Source organism: Cetorhinus maximus, chromosome 22 (assembly GCF_964194155.1).
Source record: "Cetorhinus maximus chromosome 22, sCetMax3.hap1.1, whole genome shotgun sequence".
NCBI classification, from domain to species: Eukaryota; Metazoa; Chordata; class Chondrichthyes; order Lamniformes; family Cetorhinidae; genus Cetorhinus; species Cetorhinus maximus.
Window position 1 is genome coordinate 25,868,216 of NC_135900.1, and position 21,047 is coordinate 25,889,262.

The window sequence follows — 21,047 nt, forward strand, 5'->3', positions numbered from 1 at the left end:
GTACAGCTCAAAATGAATGTCTGCAAATGATTGTAATATTCATTGATGGTATTGATGCACCTCATGATACATGTTGTAAAAGTTGAACCTGATTGTACTTTTGTGATGGTGATTTTGAAATGGTTTGGAATGTTCTTGAAAATATTTTATGAATAAAGTATATTTTTTGCAAAAATAAATAAATAAGTTGTAATTGTGTGCCTTGTTTCAGCAATTACTGCTCCACTAACTGGTTTGCTACAAACATAGCACTAAATTAGATTAACCCTACTGCTGGAAACCTGGCATGGAATGCCAATAAAAGCACAACCAGAACACTTAATTGCATTGGAAATCCAAATGTATTTATTGAAATTGTGTTTCCAGAGTTACGCTGTAAGATGTACAAGGATTGGTCAAATGTCAAAGGTGTCAATTTTGATATAGAACACACAATATCCACAATCAGATTACGACCTTCCATGGCCCCACTCGCATATTAAAGAAAAGGGAGGGTTTGCAATTTAATGAAAATTCCTGAATTGAGCGATAATGTGGTCTTGGGAGGAGAATGAAACAAGGCTGAAGGTGCCTAGCCCAGTTAGCATCTTCAAGTTTTACAGACTTATTCACTTTATACAGGATATCTCATTTAAACTTGAAACTGATTACAATAGGATTCTGCACAAGGGCAACTGAGAGACACAGCACACTACACCAGACAAAGCAAATACAAAGTTAATCTATTTGTACATTCTTTAGAACATCTAATCTTTAAGTTTAAACAATAGTAAAATGTTCTCAATTAGAGAAGTTTTGAGCATTGGTAATGAATTTAATCCCTGAATTTGGGTGGGGGTCCATGTCTGCCAAATCCAGGCTGAGCCCTTCCTGCAGGGTGAAATACAACAATGCACAGCACACTGCCACAATCTTTGCAACTTTATCGAGGATGTATTGTAGGACCATCACCACTCCACCCACTCCCAAGCTGTCATCATCGGCCGCAACTTCAGGGATGGCAGAATGGCAAAAGTACAAGTGTATTGTCAGATCTCCTCCAATGTTCAAAGTTTACATGCATGATCCTTTGTTTGGCATTGCAATTGGCACGTTTATCAACAGCAGAAAAGGTTTCACTTTCTAAAAACGTCAAGGTCCTTGAACAGAGCCTTCAGTCCCACATACAATCAATAGCTCCCTGCATCCTGGGGAAAGTTGGAGCACGCAGAGCATAAAACAGGCCATTCAGCCCAAATGATTTATGGCCAATAACTAAGTAGCTCAGTTTCTTAAGAGAAAGAAACAGACACCTTGCTATTGGTTTAGTCTGTACTGGAAAACAATGCACAGTTTAGCCCTACAGCTGTCATAGAAAAATTGCTAAAAATCCATTATTGAGGTTATAGCAGGATACTTGGAAGATAATTTGATCAGGCAGAGGCAACATAGATTTATGAAAGGGAAATCACATTTAACTAATTTATTAAGAGTTTCAAGGGAGTATCAAGCAAGGTGGATAAAAGGGAACCTATAGTTGTGGTGCACTTGGTTATCCAGAAGGCATTTGATAAGGTGTAGTAACCTTTGATGTGGCACAAGACAAGATTACATGGTGTAGGGGGGTAACATACCAGCATAGCTGAAGGATTGGTTAGTTAAAGGAAGCTGAGAGTATGGATAAATGGGTCTTTTTCAGTTTGGCAACCTGAAAAAAAAGTGGAGTGCCACAGGGATGAGTGCTGGGGCCTCAACTATTTACAATCTACATCAATGATTTAAATGAAGGGACCAAAAGTATGATTGCTAAATTTGCTGATGACACCCAAGATTGGTAGGAAAGTAAGTTGTCAAGAGGAGGTAGTGTATCTGCAAAGGGATATAGATAGGTTAAGTGAGTGGGCAAAGATCTGGCAGATGGAGTATAATGTGGAAAAATGTGAACTTATCCATTTTTGCAGGAAGAATAGAAAAGCAGTACACAAATGGAGAGAGATGGCAGAATTCAGTGGGATCTGGGTGTCTTTTTCTTCTATTCTTTCATGGGATGTGGATGGCACTGGCAAGGCCAGCATTTGTTGCCCATCCCTGATTTCCCTTGAACAGAGGGCAGTTAAGAGTCAACCACATTGCTGTGGATCTGGAGGCACATGTCAGCCAGACAGCAGGTTTTTCCTTCCCTAGAGGACATTAGTGAAACAGATGGGTTTTTAATCATGCACCATCACAAGCTTTATATTCCAGATTTATCAATTGAATGTAATTTTCACCAGCTGCCATGGTGGGATTTGAACCCATGTTCCCAGGGCATTCACTTTGGACTAGTAATGCAGAGGCCCGTGATATACTGGGAGATGGTGTAGTGGTATATGAATCACAAAGTTAGAATGCAGGTACAGAAGGTGATTAGGAAGACAAATGGAATGTGGGTGTTTATTGCAAGGGGAATGGAATATAAAGGCAAGCTGTACAGGGCCTTGGTGAGACCACATCTGGAATACTGTATACAGTTTTGGTCTCCTTATTTGCAAAGAAAAATTGCATTAGCAGTTCAGGGAAGGTTCATGACTCATTGCTGGGACGAGGGGCTTATCTTATGAAGAAAGGGTGAACAGGTTAGGTCTGTACTCACTGGAGTTTAGAATGCATGGTGATCTTATTGAAACATAAGATCCTGAGAGGATTTGATAGGGTAGATACCTGGAGGCTGTTTCCACTTGTGGGAGAAACTAGGACTAGAGGACACAGTTTAAGAATAAGAGGTCTCCCTTTTAAGACAGATGAGAATTTCTTTCCTCATAAAAGGTCCTTATAGTATGTGGAATTCTCTTCCCCACAAAGCAGTTGAGGCTGGGTCACTGAATTTATTCAGGGAAAAGATAGATTTTTGATATACAGGGAGTCGAGGGTTATGGTAGGTAGACAGCAAAGTGGAGTTGTAACCACAACCAGGTCAGCCATGATCTTATCAAATGGCAGAGCAGAAGGGCTGAATGGCCTACTCCTGCTCCTAAGTTCCTAGTTATCAGTTAACAGCAAATACAAGGAGTTCTACTAACAGTGTGATAATCAGGGTATCTGGAAATGTCAATTTTAAAGACCCTGTCCGCAAAGAAAAAATATCCCAACTTCAAATTGAAAAGTCATTTATTAAATTGAGCCAACATAATCACATCTCAAAAGTACAATCAAGGGCACTTAAATCATCTTTGGGAAAAAGAAGAAATCTCAATTCAAAGTCAGCATTACAAGTGCCTAGAATCTGAACCTCCTTAATAACATCAAGTTTACACAAATTGTTATCCAAGCTACATAACTTGGTTTAAAAATGCAAAGTTTAGCACTGAAAATACAAGATTTATCATTAACACTGCAATATTGATGTACAAAATGTTTTTAAACCCTTTATATTTCAAAGCTAAACTAAATGCTTGCTCAAGTGCATGACATTTTTGTAGGTTTTACAGATACACATGGCAAAAGGCAGACCTTAGTCAAGGGTTGCTAGATAAACCTCTTCACTAATGCACATCAATAAGGCTATAGGCCAGTGCTATCCTAGAGACAGTGTCAACTATGTAACTCTAAATATACCTACGTTGGTTAAAGACAGCTTTAAGTGTGTGTTTTTTTGCTCTTCAGACAATTTACAGTGTTGCTTCAGCATTCTGTCCAGAATCATTTTGCAGTGTTCCCAATATAAATATTAAGCAAAGCCTTGCTCAAAATTGTAGGAAAGTAGGTGCCACAGTGTAAAAGATTATAAAGAATAATTCCATCCTTGAATAAAAGACATTCTGGTAGATAATTCAACATCGCAGGACACATTATGAAGTGGTTAGATTTAGTGGACAATTGATCAATAAAAACAACAGCTGATAGCAATGGCCAGATAGCATAGCTATTGGCCAAATTTTTCTAGCAACCATTAGCCACTTGGGCCTTCACACATCTTCCTCATACTCAGCTAGGAAAGAAAGCTAAGAGCACAGCTCCTGCATATCAAAAAAAAAATACAGCTGGGATCTCAATTCCTTTAGTGCAATATCTAAACCCACTACCATTGGAAAGCCAGCTTAATTTTAAAGCAAAACACTTAAATTGAAGAAAGCTTTCATTTGGTGAGAATTATGATTCAGATTTTATAGAATGATTTCCAGCCGCATGGATAATATAGAATTCTGTCATTCAATGCTGAGGAGCTTCAGCAAAGCCTCAGGAGAAAAAGAGATCAAAGGCATTTTTCACACTATTGAAGAACACACATTGGCAGTAAATAAGATGGATATCAGGGCAACTTTTGAATATCTACTATCCCTTACCACCAAAATCAGAAAAGATGATCAAGCCAATAGATTTCAATTTGTCTTGAGTTACAGTATTCTCTCAAAAATAACACTGACTGTGGGTGAAGAGAGAAAAAGAGGGTCACAACTAAAATGGTTAAGTGGCCAGTCTTGGTGACAGTGGTATGGTAGCCAAGTTAATAACCTATTGCTGGGATTGGAAACAGATCTGTTAGGAGCAACAAAAAAAAACTCGACTAAGATAAGCCATTCTAGGGATTTAAGTGTTTCAATTTAAAAGCAAGTCTGGTACTAAGCATATATGTGTAGAATCAGATGAATTTACTCCATTCTTCGCACTACTCACACAAGCCTGACCCAAGAGACCGCATACAGGAAATGCAAGACCATCCTTTCCTGATGGAATATTTTGTTCCATTTTGAAGCAGAGAATGAAGAGAAGCAATAAAATCGGCTGTGAGCCAATAATTTAATCCCAGTCACCTGCCTCTGCCCCAAAATTATGAGCAATGTTCCCATTACTATGGGCAGGATGGCCACTGGAAAGAAGGAGCAGGATTTGCCACAAAAACCCACATTTTTCTGCCGTCCATATGCTTCTTGGAATATCTTTTACAGTGAAGTCCAGTCCAAAGTCAAGTACAGAAATGAGACACTACTGGATCATGCTACAGAGAAGCAAATGACAACTGGAAAAGGTCATTCAGTACCCACCAAGTATAGCTCTGGTTACCAGATAACTCATGCAAGAAAAAAACAAAATGGTTTTGGCTCTCTTTTGTACCTCAAGCAATTATATGCATAGCTCCTTTTGAAATGAAGACAATGGTCCTTGCAAAATAAATAGTGCTATTTAGATCAATACATAAAAGTACATTAAAATTTTTCACTTTTCAAAAGGCAATTTTTTCCTTTAAACATGAAAACATGTCTTTACATTGGGTTTAAGTGGTGGGGGGTGGGGGGGAAGGAGGAGGAAAGGAGGTGACATATTGAAAAAAAATACAATTCCTAGTGATTTGCAGTCCACACAAAACAAAGTACAAGGTTGTGTAATAGGTGACAGCCAGCAAAAGGCCTCATAAGGTTTTGTGGAATAACTTGGGTGCAGCAGGTCCATGATGGAACATTAGTTGAGGGTCAAATCTGTACCTAAGAAAAAGTACGTGTTAATCTGCATGAATGGCAGGTGATACAAATACTACCAAGCTACACAATCTGGGAAAGTAAGATGGCCATGTTTGTTGCCAAAGGTTTTTTGTTAAAATAATTAACTAAATGCAACATGATTAGCCTTTTATCCCCACAATAAAAACAGCTCTTGCTTTCCTTTAGGCTTTTTTTTTTTACTTTAACGCAATCTAACTGGAAATGGCTGAGGGCCACAAATGCAATGTTAAAGAGCCAAAGGTTACAGATCTCTACTACAGAAAGTCCATACATTCCTTACCTTGGATCATATATTCCTGGTGTATGACATGTTGATCCAGAACAAGACTGTAGCATCATGAGACGATGGTTCATCTTCTCAAGAACTTCTTGATCTATAGTCTTGGCTATATTTGTGATTTGGTGTGGGTCAGAGGTTAAGTTGTAGACTTCTACAAACACCTAAAATAGAAAAAACCTCAAGATTATGGGAATTGGTATACTCATGCCTTTCACTTTCAAAAAGTAAACAATGGCAAATGCCACATCCACCCATGTATTGCAAATTTATCAGTGTTTAAAAACTCCTAGGTAACTTTCTGATTAACTGAATCATTGGAAGCTTCTTTTTCTACCTAGTAGAATGTGTTTTACCTGACAAGATTTCTAAGCTGGAGAATGCAGGCACATTACAGCTTATATACCACTAATAGTGAATTGCAACTTAAGGACAGATTTATAATTTTAAAGCATATTCTACAAATTCTTTTAGAATTAGGTTCACAAAAGATTGACATTAAAAATTTGGACATTCTTGTACATTTCATGCATTCATCTATCCAATCTCTCTTCCCCATCCTGTCACATTGCAATGCAAGTTTCTGTGGTCATAAATCACAGAATTGCTTCAAGTTAACTTGAAATCCAACAAAGGCTTAGAAAGTACATAAGTGTTTGTAATATAAAAATCTACACAAGTTAAGTTTGTCACAAAGGAGGCCAAATTTAGGCCAAAGAAAACTGGCTGTACTGACATTTAAAATTTGTATTTTGGAACCAATCCCACTTCAAAATTACAGAATAAACAAGGATGCAGTATCCTGGTTACCTAATGAGTTTAGGCCTAGCATGTTAAAAAGGTTTTCGTTGCATCACACAGCAACTCCTTTTCCCCCGACCCACACCCTCACCCCACATCTACTAGTCTTTCAACTAAGAAAATAACTTTATGTTATAGGCACTATAAAAATGTCCCAAGGCACTTTATAGGACCATTATAAATGCAAAATTTGATATCAAGTCAATAACACAATAGTAAGGCAGATGGTCAAAGATGTAGGTTTAAGTGAGTGTCTTAATGGAGGGAAAGGGGTAATGGGTGGAGCGTGTTAGAAGGGCCTTGACAGCTAAAGGCATGGCCACTGATGGAGTAATTAAAATCAGGGGATACTCAGGAGGTGAGAATTAAGGGGTTGTGGGGCAGAGGTAGGGAGGGATGAGTATTTATTAAAAAGGTATTACTTATCCAGGAGCCAGTTTAGATCAATAAACAGCAGGGTGATGGATGACCACAACTTAGTGTGCATAGGACACTATGAGCAGCATTCTACATAGCATTTACATTTAGAGGGTAGAATGTTAGAGATTGGATTAGAGTGCACTGGAATAGTAGAGTCTAAAAGGTAACAAAGGGATAGGTGAGAGTTCCAGCAGATGAGTAGAGGCAAAGTTGGGCAATATTAGGAGGTGGAAATTGGCAGTCTTAGTGATGCCACGAAATGTGTGGTTGGAAGCTCATATTGGGATGAAATATGACACCACACCTACACAGTGTGACTGAGCCTTAACAGTTGCCAAGAAAGCAGATGGAGTCAGTGACTACAGAACATAATTTTGTAGCGTGCACTAAAGACAATGGCTTCGGTCTTCCCGATGTTTAATTGAAGGGAATTTCTGCTCATCCGGTACTGGATATCAGAGGCGCAGTCTGATAATTTAGTAACAGCGGAGGAGTGGTGATGAGGTAGAGCTGGATTTTGTCAGCATACATGTGAAAAATGAAACTGCATTTTTAAATGATGTTACTGAGGGACAGCATGTTTGAGAAATAGGAGGGGACCAGCAAGGTAAAAAAAAAAGTGGGAAGAGAAGCCATTGCTGGTGATTAGATAGCCAAGAATGGAATCAGGCGAGTGCAATCTCACTCAGCTGGATGATGTGGTCAACAGTGTCTAAGACTACCAAGAGGTCAAGGAAAGATAATTTACATTAGTCATGCAGTCACAGTATTTGTGATTACCATTTCAGTACTGTGGCAGGGTGGAGGGGTGGGGGGGGGGGAAAACAAACATTCAGGTCAGGGAAGATAGGCACAGATTTGGGAGGTGACAACATGTTCCAAGACTCAAGAGGAAAGGGAGGTTGGAGGTGGGCAATAGTTTGCAAGATGGAGGGTTGGTTTAAGGAAGGATGACGACAGAACATTTGAAGGCAAGAGGGAAAAACAGTACCCAAGGAAGGAGTACCATTAATATCAGTCGACATGAGCCAGGAAGGGAAGTGGGAAGTTGGGTAGTGAGCGGTCAACAGGGACAGGGTTGAGGGAGCAGGTAGTAGGTGACTTTCGTGGACAAGATGAGCTTGGGAGAGGGCTTATGGGAGTTAAGAGGGAAGACAATAATGAGTTCAGGGCTAGAGTGGAACAGGGTACATGGGAGGGAAGAGGAGAAGGAGAAACTGAAGGTAGTTTGGCCCAGTAGGTGAGGGGGATGGAGGAAAATGGCAGAGGCAGTGATTAGATGGTCTCAATCTTAGAGACAAAGTCATCCATGAGCTCCTTGCATTTGTTGGGCACTAGAGTTTAAGGAGACAGGGGTCAGTACAGCAAATAGATCACACAGCTCGAGGCACTATAAAGAAAACATGCAACAAGCTACAGCAATGGCTCTTCAACACTATCAAATGATCAAGATTTTCAAGGCTGTTGAAATCTGATTCCACAGCAACAAAATCGAGAGCAATTTTGTGTATGCAGTTACAATAGTAACCATTTCTGGCTGCTAGGTCTTTCTTGGGTAAGCTACATACAGACCAGTGATGTAAAATTAAACAGCTAGCCTGCAGTAAGAAATAAACAGTACATGTCAATGGCAGCAGAACCTTAGCCTTTGCTGGGGTAGCTGGTCATGACCTCTAGTAACACACACACACACACACACACACACTGTCTTACTTACATAACAGTTCCAATGGCCAAAGTTGGGACAGTTATTAGGGGCACTGCCACAATATAAAATGGGTGCAATTTTGTTCCCAATTGTTTTTGATCAGACTAGCTCAGAACTCAGCTTGAAGTCAAAGAAAACAGTAAGAAAGTGAGCATCACCTTCAAACTGACAATCCAAGACTTGGGTGTAAGACATTATATTTAAACTGCACCTACCTCACTATCATCAAATTCACAATACTGCAAGTCAGCTGGAGTGGCAATTGTTCTTACACATGCATAGGTGTTGTTATATGCATCTTCACAAACACAATCAGGGAAACAATTCTGTAGGAAAAGATTGACACATTAGATGAGGATTGAAACAGTTTTAACCATAAAAACTAATACAACATTTTAAATAGTCTTTTCTCAGGTGTTATGGTATGGCAGATGGTAAGTGCCAGGCTGACCAAATCCCAAAGGGAAACTTGGCCAAGCTATCACAATGATTTGCAATTTGTATTTTTATTATGAGAAGGTATGTTCACTAAAGTCAGAAGTAAAGATTCCACTATCACTTTGAGATTTTAAATATTAAATTAAATTTAAATACAAACACAAGATCAGTTACACAGTTAAATTTAGTCTCATGACATTTCCCAAAAGATTTCTATTTAACTAGGCTCACAAATAAACATCCTTTTCCCAGAACAGTCCAAATAGATTAATCTATAAAACGTCCAGTAATATTACCATGAGGCAACCACTGTTGCAATAAAGGGAGGTATTTCACAGGGATTCCCTCTCCCCCGACAATGGAAATCCAAGGCTTTTTAACAAAACCTTGCTTTCTGGAACAAACAAGCACTTCTCTTGGGTGGCTAGAGGCTTTTCCCAGGTGTGTCTTCACACAGTCTACGTTTGAACATCTCACATGGTCACTCCCATCCAGCTTTTGAGTGTTTCCTTCAATATATTTTCTCCCCCTTTGGTCTTTAAATCCATTGTTTTAAACTTTGGAAGTTACCTTTCCCAGAACATAAAAATCTTTCACAATGTCATTATGGCCAGCACTTCCAGGTAAAATAAACCTAATAACTTTGCCTTACTTATTTATGATTTTGCCAGTTGTAAAACTTACGGTTATGTCTTTTGAAATTCAATTGCCAACAATTCACTCTTCACTTATCCCCTCATGCAAATTCCCAATGATACTGTATCTTTGGGGATCTCATCTTAGCTTGTCCATCTCCATTTCAAAATGCCTGCTTTTACACCTAACCCCTTTGATGTTTTAAAGCTTGCAGTCTGGCCGTCTTCAGTTTAATTAAGCTAGACACACACACACACACACTTCAGTATCCCACAATAATTAGAAAAAAAATGATATTCTCTTTACACAGGACTACCCAGAGGTTAGTTACACCTCTACCGCTGAAGGTAGGCAGAGGTGATGTTTTTGTCCATTGTACTGTTTACAAACTAATCTCAAAAACTAATGGATGCATTTCACAAATGGGCCCAAGGAAGAACCGATTTTACTTGGATGATTTTTAAAAAAGGATCTATCCATTAACATTGAGAGAATTGAATTTAAGAATGTTGTGGGTGTTTGGTTTTGAACATTGTTGTGGATTGTCTCAGCTGCTTTGGTGAAATTTGTCACAGCTATCAAAATGTGAGTAGTTTTCAGAGCTGTTCGTTGGATAAAGATTGGCCTATACCCTCCTCAGGTGAGATGGAAGCTTCCAACTTAAAAGCTTTGTGGTTACAGACCAACCAGGTAGGGACAAGCCTCAAGGAAGAGCTGCATAATTGTAATAACATTGTGTTAATAGAGTGCATACCTCAACCACACAAGAGCCCTCTTTACTTAGAAATGCAAGAGATTACATTAATCTAATGGAGTCTTTTACCATTTCCTTTATGGATGCAAGTATATACTTTCATGCCATTGCATCAATAGCACCCGACAGTAACTTGAAGTTCAAATAAAAACTAATGCAAAATGCAGCAAAACTGAAATATCCTCCTGTGTGGAAGAACCAAACCTTTACTAGGATTTCCTCAGACTAAAATTAGCTCAAGAAAAAAAAAAGTAGTGTTCCGGGATGGCTGGCAGTCCAGGGCATTGTAGAACACAACCAAACTGATTGATACACTGCAGCTACTGGCATCAATGAAACATGAAGAGTTGCAGCAGCCAGCAAACTGGAGTTTTGTGACACACTAAAGGAAATCTATGACAATGAACACCTCTACACATGTTCAGGCTCATGCATAGCAGCAACATCAAAAATTTACAGTGTTGCTATCAGAACAGAAGATCAGGGCATCGAGTGCCATTTTCCACAGGGCTGGGGTTATACAGCCCTGAATACAAGCTCTTTGGAGTTTCATTTCTTAGTTTTATCATGCAATTTTATTTGAATACACATCCAAAGTCACAGTGCAAAAAGAAAAGTAGCAATATAAAAAAAAGTTTCAGATCATTTGTAAACCCACTATCCAGAAACAAACAGCTGAGCCCAAATTTAAAAGTTTAAAAAATATTTTTGGTATGTGTACCATTCTTAATTTGTATTGGAATTTTCTGCAAGGTAGACATTTTACAACACCCAGACTGAAAATTCTCTAATACTTACAGTAACCCCAGGGCCCAATGAGGGGCAAGTAGGATCACTTCTATTATGTCCCTCTCCTTGATATTCTACAAGGAGATCAGTCCTCCACGTCACATTTTGCGCCATACCACTCTGAGGATAGAAGTGAAGTAAATTATACAAAGGTGGTTTTGGTATGAAAACTTAAAATCTTCAGTGATTACTCTGTTTTATCAAGTCTATTACAATCTACCATCCTATTTTCACATAATTGAACATGATTTAGAGCTAAAATTAAACTTGGGGTTGTAGTAGATCTGAAACAATTGGATTGATGAAGTTACAACAGCCACTTCAATTCAGAATTACTTTTATTATAGTCATGCCCATACTAATAAAAGATTTAAATTATAGTTACACCACATGGTCAATGTCTCAAAAAACTTACCAGCAAAGGTAAGAGAGACATGCCATCCATCCTAGTCTTGTTAATATCATAGCCAGCAATATCCAAGAATGTGGGAGCCAAATCAATATTTGCTACAAGCATCTGCAGAAGGAAATTCAAACTCATTAGAAAGACCACTACAAAAGTCTTAAATCATCTATTCAGCTTAAAAATAAACATCAACCAGTTGTCATTTTCCTCTAAAGGTTCTGAGATCAATGGCTAGCATATCAGAAACACATCACATTTCAATCTGACGCAATGCATTCACCCCATTTTCATTCCACTTCCCACCACACTGAATATTTATGCAACATTATTTGCTTCATTGGGTGACAATGCTCTTTGAAGACTGGTGCTATGCAAATTCAAACTTAATGCCAGAAAACAATCTGCATGGGGTACAATTATTGTCTCATTAGGCTGTAGAAGAAACTTCAAAACAACTACTGTACAACAGAATCAGAGTAGCATTGGAGGACATGAGAATAAAGTGTGGATTTTGAGCTGTGAAAAATGTCTAGTATTATACATGATCCTGGGGTTAAAAGAAACATGGTGATGTAGAATTATTCAAAGAGGAAACCTGGCTTCAAATGTTTCAAATAGGCTTGCTGATTTTTTTGAACACAAGTTTTCAGCATTTAAATCACTGTCAATCGTTCAGTGCATTACTTAAGAAAACATTGCTAGCATCAAAAGTGGAACTTTGCACGAAATAATTGTTGCATTAAAACATCTTCAAGATTACGCTCTTGATCAGACTATGTGGCCAGGTCCAGAGTCTGTTGATAAGTACATTTCATGTTACAAAATTGCTTTTAAATAGAGTTAAACTGCCAAAGAATCTAAACAGACCTTGCTTTCTAGAGAATCTTGGACTCAAATAAACTCCATATTATAGTTTGTCAGTTTTGATCAGAGAGTTGTTCTACCCACAATTTACACAAGCAGCTGTCAGGCACATGTACCTTATTACTCATTTTAGATTTGATTCCAGGTCCTCGCACAAGCAATGGCACTTTAATATCAAATTCATATAGTTGTCGTTTGTCAATTGGCAAAGAAAATTGACCTAAAATACATTTAAAACAACAAAGATTATAATCAAAGAAATGCATTTATTGAACTAGTGCTATGCATTCTTGATTTCAGCTAGTTTTATAATACATTCTACCACTACCACAATCCTGTATAATTAAAGGAAGCAATTTCAAGATAGCCATAATTATATATGCTATTTTCTAAACAGTTAGGAGTTTGTACAGCAAACAGATAGCTATTGCAGAATTGACTGAATTCTGCTTGATTAACCTTTTCAAACTGAGGGAATAATGGTGAACTCTACTTTGATGAGTGGAGAAAGTTTGGTGACAGTTACAACTGCATAGACTGCAATAATTGTTGTAGAATCCACTGTAAATTGGATAGGTTACAAGGTCACTGTTATCCAATAATATCTTACTAAATATAATGGAGAACTTAATAAACCAATTGTACTGAAACTAAGAGATCCTGGTAATCAAAGGCAACTTAAAAATTTCACTGCAACTATAAATCAGTGTGATGTTGTTCAGCGTCACATTTTACATTTTGCCGTACAGCATTCCAACTGATCCTGATTTCAAAAGAATAAATTAGGTTAATTCTAAAAGGTTGATAACAGAATATTGGTAATTTTAATAGGCTAGATTTGTAATCGATTATATACGAGTGCATTCCAAAGTGAGTGTCATACACTAGGCTTAGAAAAGCATACCAGCTCCAAATAACAGAACTTGACAGGAAAGAAAGAAACTATTATTACTCACCTGTATGATAGCCGTTATCAGATGTAAAGAAAATGTAGGTGTTTTCTAGCTCTTTGACTGCTTCAAGTTTCTTCACAACTTTTTCTACAAGATCATCCACTGACAGCAGTGTTTGCCATCTAAGAAAAATAATCTAGGATTACACTAAACATCTCCATATTGATTTTAAGACAAATTAAGAAATGAAGTGAATGAGAAACAGCGATACCTTTTCCTGAAAGCATTATCCAGAAAATGAATTGAAGAGTTGGTCATGGGAGTCTTTGCTTGCCTGATTAGCCAATGTTTATCCTTCAAGAAACATTAGTGTCAATTGAGAAGCATTCAAATATCATTTTTTTTTAAAAAGCTTGTGACTATTCTGCATCTATCCCTGGCCTCTTTTGGCTTTTAAAATTGGAATATTTATATTTTCATTGCACTGTTATTTTATGCAGCTGATTTTTACACAAGCTTCTAACAATGATAGACATTAGCCAACTCAAGAGATATAAGCCAGTGAAGCTGATGGGGTCTTTCCTTTTACCCCTCTCCCATGCCCTAGCGTAGAAATTATGCTGCAACATCAGTTCGAAAAAAAACACTTCAGGTTAAGCTTGAAATTACATTATACATCACTGTGATCCAACAGAATGCCTTTAGATTAAATCACTTGAATTCCATGAGCAAATAAAGCTTACATCTTATTATATTGGTCTGAACTGATTGGCATTTTAACTCATTTATTTTAAGAAGGCGTATAATTGCATAATACATCAATTAAAAAGTAATCAGAGTAGTTTAGTTTACTTTCTTCAGCAATTGATGAAATTTTACTAGATATTCCTAAAGTCACTTTGGCCAAAAACACTTGGGTTTATAGTTGTAGTGCAAAAATATACAAAAAGTTAGTCACAACTGGGATTGAAGAGGAAGATAACAATTAATATGCTGATGTATTATATCCACTATTCAGTATAAAGTACCTTTCCATGTATGTTAAAGTTGCTGTTTCTTGGTGCTTTAACATCCAAAAAGCTCTTTTCATATTGTGGGGCAGGAGTCCAAGGGGAGTGTGGTGCTGGAGTAGAGATCATCATAAAGAATGGAGAATACTTGGTTCTGTGTTCCAAAAACTCCAATGAAACATTTGACTGTCAAGTGAAAGCATTAAAGTTAGAATGTTAACTGAAGTTATAGCAATTATAAAATACAAACAAGGCAATGTGTACAAATACTGGAGAGAAATCACAGCATACTGAAAAGTAAAAACAATTGCCATGTATTTCACAGACCCAAAACAATGAAGCAGAAGGGGTAGCTGTCAAAGATCTCTCCCTAAACCAAGAGGAACAGCCTTCCAAAAACTGCAGTAAATCAGGACAAATGCCTGTAATCACTTAAGCCTGAGTGCTGTCATAGTGTGTGGTAATTTACCAGTTCATAGATCTCCAGCTAATTACAGCAGATATATCAAGTTAGACCTGCACTTATCAGCTGCATTGGATTCCCGAACTGTACAACTAAGAATCTCTAAGGTTACACCATCTTGATGTTCAACACTATGCAAAGGAGAAAGGGAGAGAGAGAGAATAGGGAGGAAGAGAAAGAAAACCATGATTGAAAGCAAGGCATACACTTAAATGGGATCTGGGGCAGTAAAGCCCCAACTAAGATTTAAGCATACATGAATGGAAAATAAATGTCCATAAGTTAGAAGTTGCACTCGAATTTTCAATACGTGTGTCAGTTTGTCTCAAGTCCTACTTTAAAACTTGAGCAGAACCCAGGCTGGCACTTCAAAAGGTGCCATCTTCCAAAGATGACATGAAACAAGATGTATATCAAAGAACAGAGCAGGGAAGTTCCCCTGGTGACCCCATCAATATTTATCCCTCAACCTACAGCAAAGATGATGTAGGCTTTTTTTATTGCTATTGCAGGAACATGGCAGTGTGCAAATTGGCTGCCATATTTCTTACATTACAATAGTATTTATTGACTGGAAAGCATTTGGGGTCATACAAAAGGGTGTGGAAGGCACTGTACATTGCCTATTTCTTTCTGAGCAGGACAAGACAGAGGGAAATCATATCCAAAACAAGTCATTTTACAAATTTATGAATTTAAAAACTGGACCTGGGAGGGAAGAATTATAAATTTCCATCATTCATTAGCAGAATAGTTCCATCATCCAACAGAAGTGCTCCTATGCAATGACCTGCATTTGCTAGCATGACAAGAAACTTTGGCTGATTAGGAGACTTGCACACCCTGTTTAAATTTCCATTCAAGTTTATCTACAAATGTACCACAATATAAATGTAAACAAAAAGGTGAAAAAATTACTCACTAGTAGATCAGTTAGATAATCTTGGCTATAGTTCTGACCGTGATACTGTGGTTTTCCATTAACAGAAAGTGTGTAGTTGTAGTATTTTGAATTCTTTGCCTAAAAAGTGAAAATAGTCAGCATTGCATTATACTCGAGCTCCTGCAAGCTAACCACTCCCCCACCCAACCAACTGTACGCAAAAAAAAATACACAACAATAGCCAGCTATGAGGATTTTCTAACTGCAATCTATTTTCATTAGATCTTGTACATTTTAATTTGTACATTGCATTCATAAAAAGTAAAGAATAGAAGTAAATCATACACCCCATTGAGCCTGCTCTGCTATTCTATACGATCATGGCTAACCTTGGGCTTCAACTCCATTTTCCTGCCCACTCCCCATATCTGTTGATTCCCCAAGTGATCAAAAACCTGTTTTCGCAGCCTTAATATATTCAATGATGGTGCATCAACAACGCTCTGGGATGGAGAATTCCAGAGAATCACAACTCAAGTGAAGAAATTTCCTCAACTCAGTCCTAAGTGATCAGCCCTTTATCCTAAGACTGACCCAGTTTATTCTAGATTCCCCAATAAGGGGAAAAAACAACTTCTCAGCATCTACCCTATCAAGCTTCCTCAGAATCACGTTTCAATGAGATCGGCTCTCATTCTTCTAAACTCCAAGGAATATAGGCCCACAACCAGGCAGAAAATTCATCTCTTCCTATTCTACATTTAAAACAAAGTATTTCATATGGTAATTGCACACAAAACATCAATTTATTTGCCTCCCCGTTACATGTGTAACTTTACTTGAAATGCAAATTCTGCAGAATTCTTACTGCATCTAAGGTAATTACGAAGATAAAACAGTTGTTCTATAGGTCAACAACGAACTCCTTGTAAATGCTTACCAGAGCATACCAGTGATCCCAACCTGGTGGTACATGTTCAATGCCACCTGCAACCTCTGATCCATACTGTAGAATAAGCAATACACAAATATAACTATAAGATTGTAAATGTTTACCAGGGAAGAAAATTTATTTTTCCAGCTCAATGAATAGTTTTGCCTGAAACGACCTACAAGGGGAGGACTCTGAAAATATCCTAAAATTACATAATTCTCCCACCACTCCTTTCCACTTTATGGGGACGCATCTATCCCAAGGGGAGGATAGAACAAGACAACCACAAATTAACTTTTGCCATTCATAATATATAATGACTGTGAAGAAAGGAAGTCTTAATCGTATTGAAAATCTGCATGAACAGTCATTTCTAAAAAGGACACATTCAATACTTACAACATTTAATCTTTATAAATAAACAGTACCTGTAATCAATCAAGTGGCACCATGCGACTTTAATAAGTGTTAGCTATTTATTAGTATACATTCCTTAGAGAATTAGCTGAAAATATTGATATTGCTCAAGAAATTCAAAGCATCAGATACAAAAGTACATTAAGTTTTTTCATATTACATTGGATATAATATTGTTAGAATAGCTTAGGAAAGGAGACGATGCTTAAAAGTTCAGATGAATATACATCGAAAAATCCAAATATTTATCTAGAGTTTTAGCAAATAAAACTGATGTTATTCAGCAGAACAGTTTCATGGATGCCTTGTTTGCTTTACCTCCTCTCCCAGATGTAGGGCAAGAATTCACTGAGCAGCATAAAATACCCAACATTAGGGTGGAGGAGACAGCCCCTTTGGTAAAGTTAGGAGCTACTTAAAAGTAATGTACATTGGTTCACCATAAACTGATCACAGCAGCCTTCCTTCGGTGCATTTTCCAAACAAGTAATTTGATGAAAGCGACTTTCATTTGTGACTGCAGATGCCCTATTTTGAGGTTCATTTCCAATTAAAACAAATTGAAATATGGCAAGAACAACAAAATGAAAAATAAATCACATGATTAACATACTCAAAATGCAAGCAGTAAAACAATCACAGGTAGCTGGGAATCCAGAGCCAGGAATTCAAACACCAGCGAATGCCACTTCTTTTCACTTATGCAGGTCGGGAGAACATTTCTCACCCGACCTTCCACCCCATGCCTGGTGAGAAATGTACAGCACAGCAGCTCCAGAGTCCTTTCTGTGCAAAGGTGCTGTATTGTGTGAAATAAAGTCATGCCGTCTTTTTACAGCACTGAACTTAACCGCTTTACGGCAGCTAAAGGTCCCAGCCACCAAGAAGCCAGGGAGAAAGTAAGTGATTGGGTGGAGGAGGGGCAGGGGGTGCAGTTTGCTGAGTTAGTACCATAGTTACCCAGGAGTTAGAGTGGGTTTAATCCTTCTAATTTTTTTTTTTAAATTCATTTACGGGATGCAGGCGTCACTGACTAGGAGAGCACTTATTGCCTATCCCTAATTTCCCTCAAGAAGGTGGTGGTGAGCTGCCTTCTTGAACTGCTGCAGTCCACATGGTAGAAGTACACCCACAGTGCTGTTAGGGAGTTCCAGGATTTTGACCCAGCAACAGTGAAGGAACCAAGTCAGGATGGTGAGTGGTGGTGTTCCCATGTGTCTGCTGCCCTTGACCTTCTAGATGGTAGCAGTCATGGGTTTGGAAGGTGCTGTGTAATGAGCTTTGGTGAGTTTTCCAGGTAACTATTCTGCTAAAAGAGTCAGAACCATCCAAAGTCTCTAATTTAAACTGCAGTATTGGGCGGTCCCAGGTGCAGGATAACTGTCCACTGCAAAGTTTAAAACTTCCTGGGCAACTCCCATGCAGTTCTTGCATAGGAACCTCCAGGGATGGGTTCCCTCACACCGCCCCAGGAATCAAAGTTCTGGGCCCACGAACTTCTCATCTGGGAGTGGGGAAGAGAGAAAAAACAAACACAAACAAGAGACTTTTGGGGCTTTCTGTATTAAACCCCAGATTCCGTACCTGATATTTTTTTTTTGTTGCTTGAAGTGGTAATCTCATTTATATAATTCTGTACACTGGTTACATCTTGCCTTATATCTCAGCTTTACCAACTTCAACCTTCTTGCCCTCAATACACTGAATTCCAATATAACTGTATCCTCTCCTTTCAGGATTATCTTTATTCATGAAAATTGGAAGAGAAATAAGGCTGCAAATTTCAAATAAAATTAAAAAGCAGGTGCTGAATAAAGTACACCGCCAGTCAGCACCTGCAAAGAGCTGGGCTAACTTTCTTCCATGTGTCTTTTACTTTTAGGAATGCGACGAGCTTGCTTTTCCTTTCCAGCATTTTGCTTTTACTTCACCTTCCATTTTGTGCTCGTATCAAAGGGACCTTTTGAATACCACCAGGATTTTTTTTTAAAATTAGCCTTTAAAGCATGAATGTAACAAAACATAATCCTTTTAAAAACCCTCCAATAAAACATTTCATTTAATGATCATGATTGAAAATTTTGCTAAACAGTTTCTCACAATGATGAATACCATAATTGTTAAGTCTAAGACGTAAATAAACTTCCAGCCACAAAAATAAGAACTTTACCTCATTCAAATATTTTCCTGCAAAAAAAGTCTTGTATCCACAATAATGTTGGAGGATAGCTTGGAAAGTGTTGGGTTCCTGTGTTTTTTGCCATGCTTTGCTACTACAGTTTCCCTCTAGTGTATTATTAAATACACGGTGATTGTGTGGATACTTCCCAGTCAGGATACTGGCTCTGCTGGGGCAGCACAGAGGGCTGGCCACATACTAAATGAAAAACAAATAAATAAGATACATGTGAAAATATATTGCAATCACACATACATTATTTTTAGCGCATTTCTTTAAAAAATACACTTAGAAATATATTTAAGAGCATACAACCCTAGTTTTGTTCATTATTATTCCTGTAACAAACTTTTAAAAACTTGTCTCACAATAGTCTGAGTTTGGCAAGTTTTAATATAGTAAGCTATTGGTTTTATCTTGACCAATCAATCAAGAAAGCACCCAGATAGGAACTTCCCCAGTCATATCAACCAGACAAGGGGCTCTTGGACTATCTTGCACTAATTTTAAAAGTTGATTTCAGGAAAAAAGACAGCTCACCACATTATTGAAGGTTATTCCAAGATCTCCAATAAGTTTTCTGGTTTTCTTCAATGGTGTCTGCAGAAAACAAAATGGTTCAAGCTTAGATACATTATAATCCTGGTTTGTTTGGTTTGAGGGTTTTAGGATCATTATGGGCACTTTTTTAAAAACACAACTGGAGAAAAGAGAAGTATTTAAGTTGGCTGTGCCTTAAACTTGCATATTAAAGTAATCAAAAACAAAGATCAACTCTTTTCTTCTCCACCGATGCTGCCAGACCTGCTGAGTTTTTCCAGGTAATTCTGTTTTTGTTTTGGATTTCCAGCATCCGCAGTAGTTTTTTGTTTTCAAAACAAAGATGCAGTTGGCTTAAATACACGGAAGGCTCATCGTCACACAGCTAGCATCGTTAAGTCAGGCCTAACTCTGCCATCAGGCCCGATTTTGCTGATAATTACACCAGGCCTGGTGCCACTGACAGAAGCTGACATTAAAAGCAAACAGGGTCTCTCTGGTGCTTTAAAGCAAACCACAGCCACTCGGATCTTTCGCTCTCCCAGCGAGACGTCGCTCTCCTCTCCCACCCCCTCCCTCCCTACCTCTCCCCCGCCCCGCCAAACTACCGACTCCCTGCTCACCATTCCGCCCAGGAGAACATCCTGATCGTCGGTGAGGATCAAAACTATATTTGGCTTCTTCGAGCTGACCCCTTCAACAGTAGCCAAAAGAAACAAGAGAGCGACTACACAAGACGACGGCACGGAAAGTAAAGCCATGGCGCTCTACTCCACGCTCCTTTCTGACTTCCTCTTTCTCTAGACGGAGCTGCCTCCTCTCTGCTTCTTTTCTGTGATTGACGAGTCACATGCGCCTCCAAAACAAGCAAAGCAGCGTCAGCTGACCACAGCATCTGGTGAAACCTTTCAAAGGGTAAAACAATTCGCAAGTCAAAGGGGAATGTTTACTTGTCGCAAATATATTAATACTAAATACATAATTCTTCGTAATTATTTAACATTATATGTATTTAGTTGCTATTTTTACTTTTTTTTTCGGTGGACCCCACATTATTGCAAAGGATTTCACTTAATTGTGGCAACTTGAAAACAAAGGAGTTCGCCTTGGAGGAAGAAGTGATGTAGACTACAAAGTATTGTAACTATTTTGTATGTGTTTTGTTGCAGTGAGAGAGGC

At 38.2% G+C, this 21,047-nt stretch overlaps 2 protein-coding genes across 2 annotated transcripts in view; both read right to left on the reverse strand.

Moving 5' to 3' along the window:
• The window catches only part of rps16 (ribosomal protein S16), a 284,445-nt gene that overhangs the window by 11,721 nt on the left and 251,677 nt on the right, over positions 1-21,047 (reverse strand). The window lies entirely within an intron of this gene.
• gnsa (glucosamine (N-acetyl)-6-sulfatase a) lies at positions 3,109-20,733 on the reverse strand. Its single transcript, XM_078567952.1, has 14 exons — positions 20,492-20,733; positions 19,869-19,928; positions 19,320-19,526; positions 16,739-16,804; positions 15,838-15,936; positions 14,471-14,638; positions 13,714-13,796; positions 13,506-13,624; positions 12,666-12,769; positions 11,695-11,796; positions 11,289-11,399; positions 8,878-8,988; positions 5,737-5,897; positions 3,109-5,438 (listed from the first exon to the last, which is right to left on the reverse strand). The coding sequence occupies exons 1-14, from the start codon at positions 20,627-20,629 to the stop codon at positions 5,366-5,368; spliced, it is 1,602 nt and encodes a 533-aa protein (XP_078424078.1). The 5' UTR covers positions 20,630-20,733; the 3' UTR covers positions 3,109-5,365.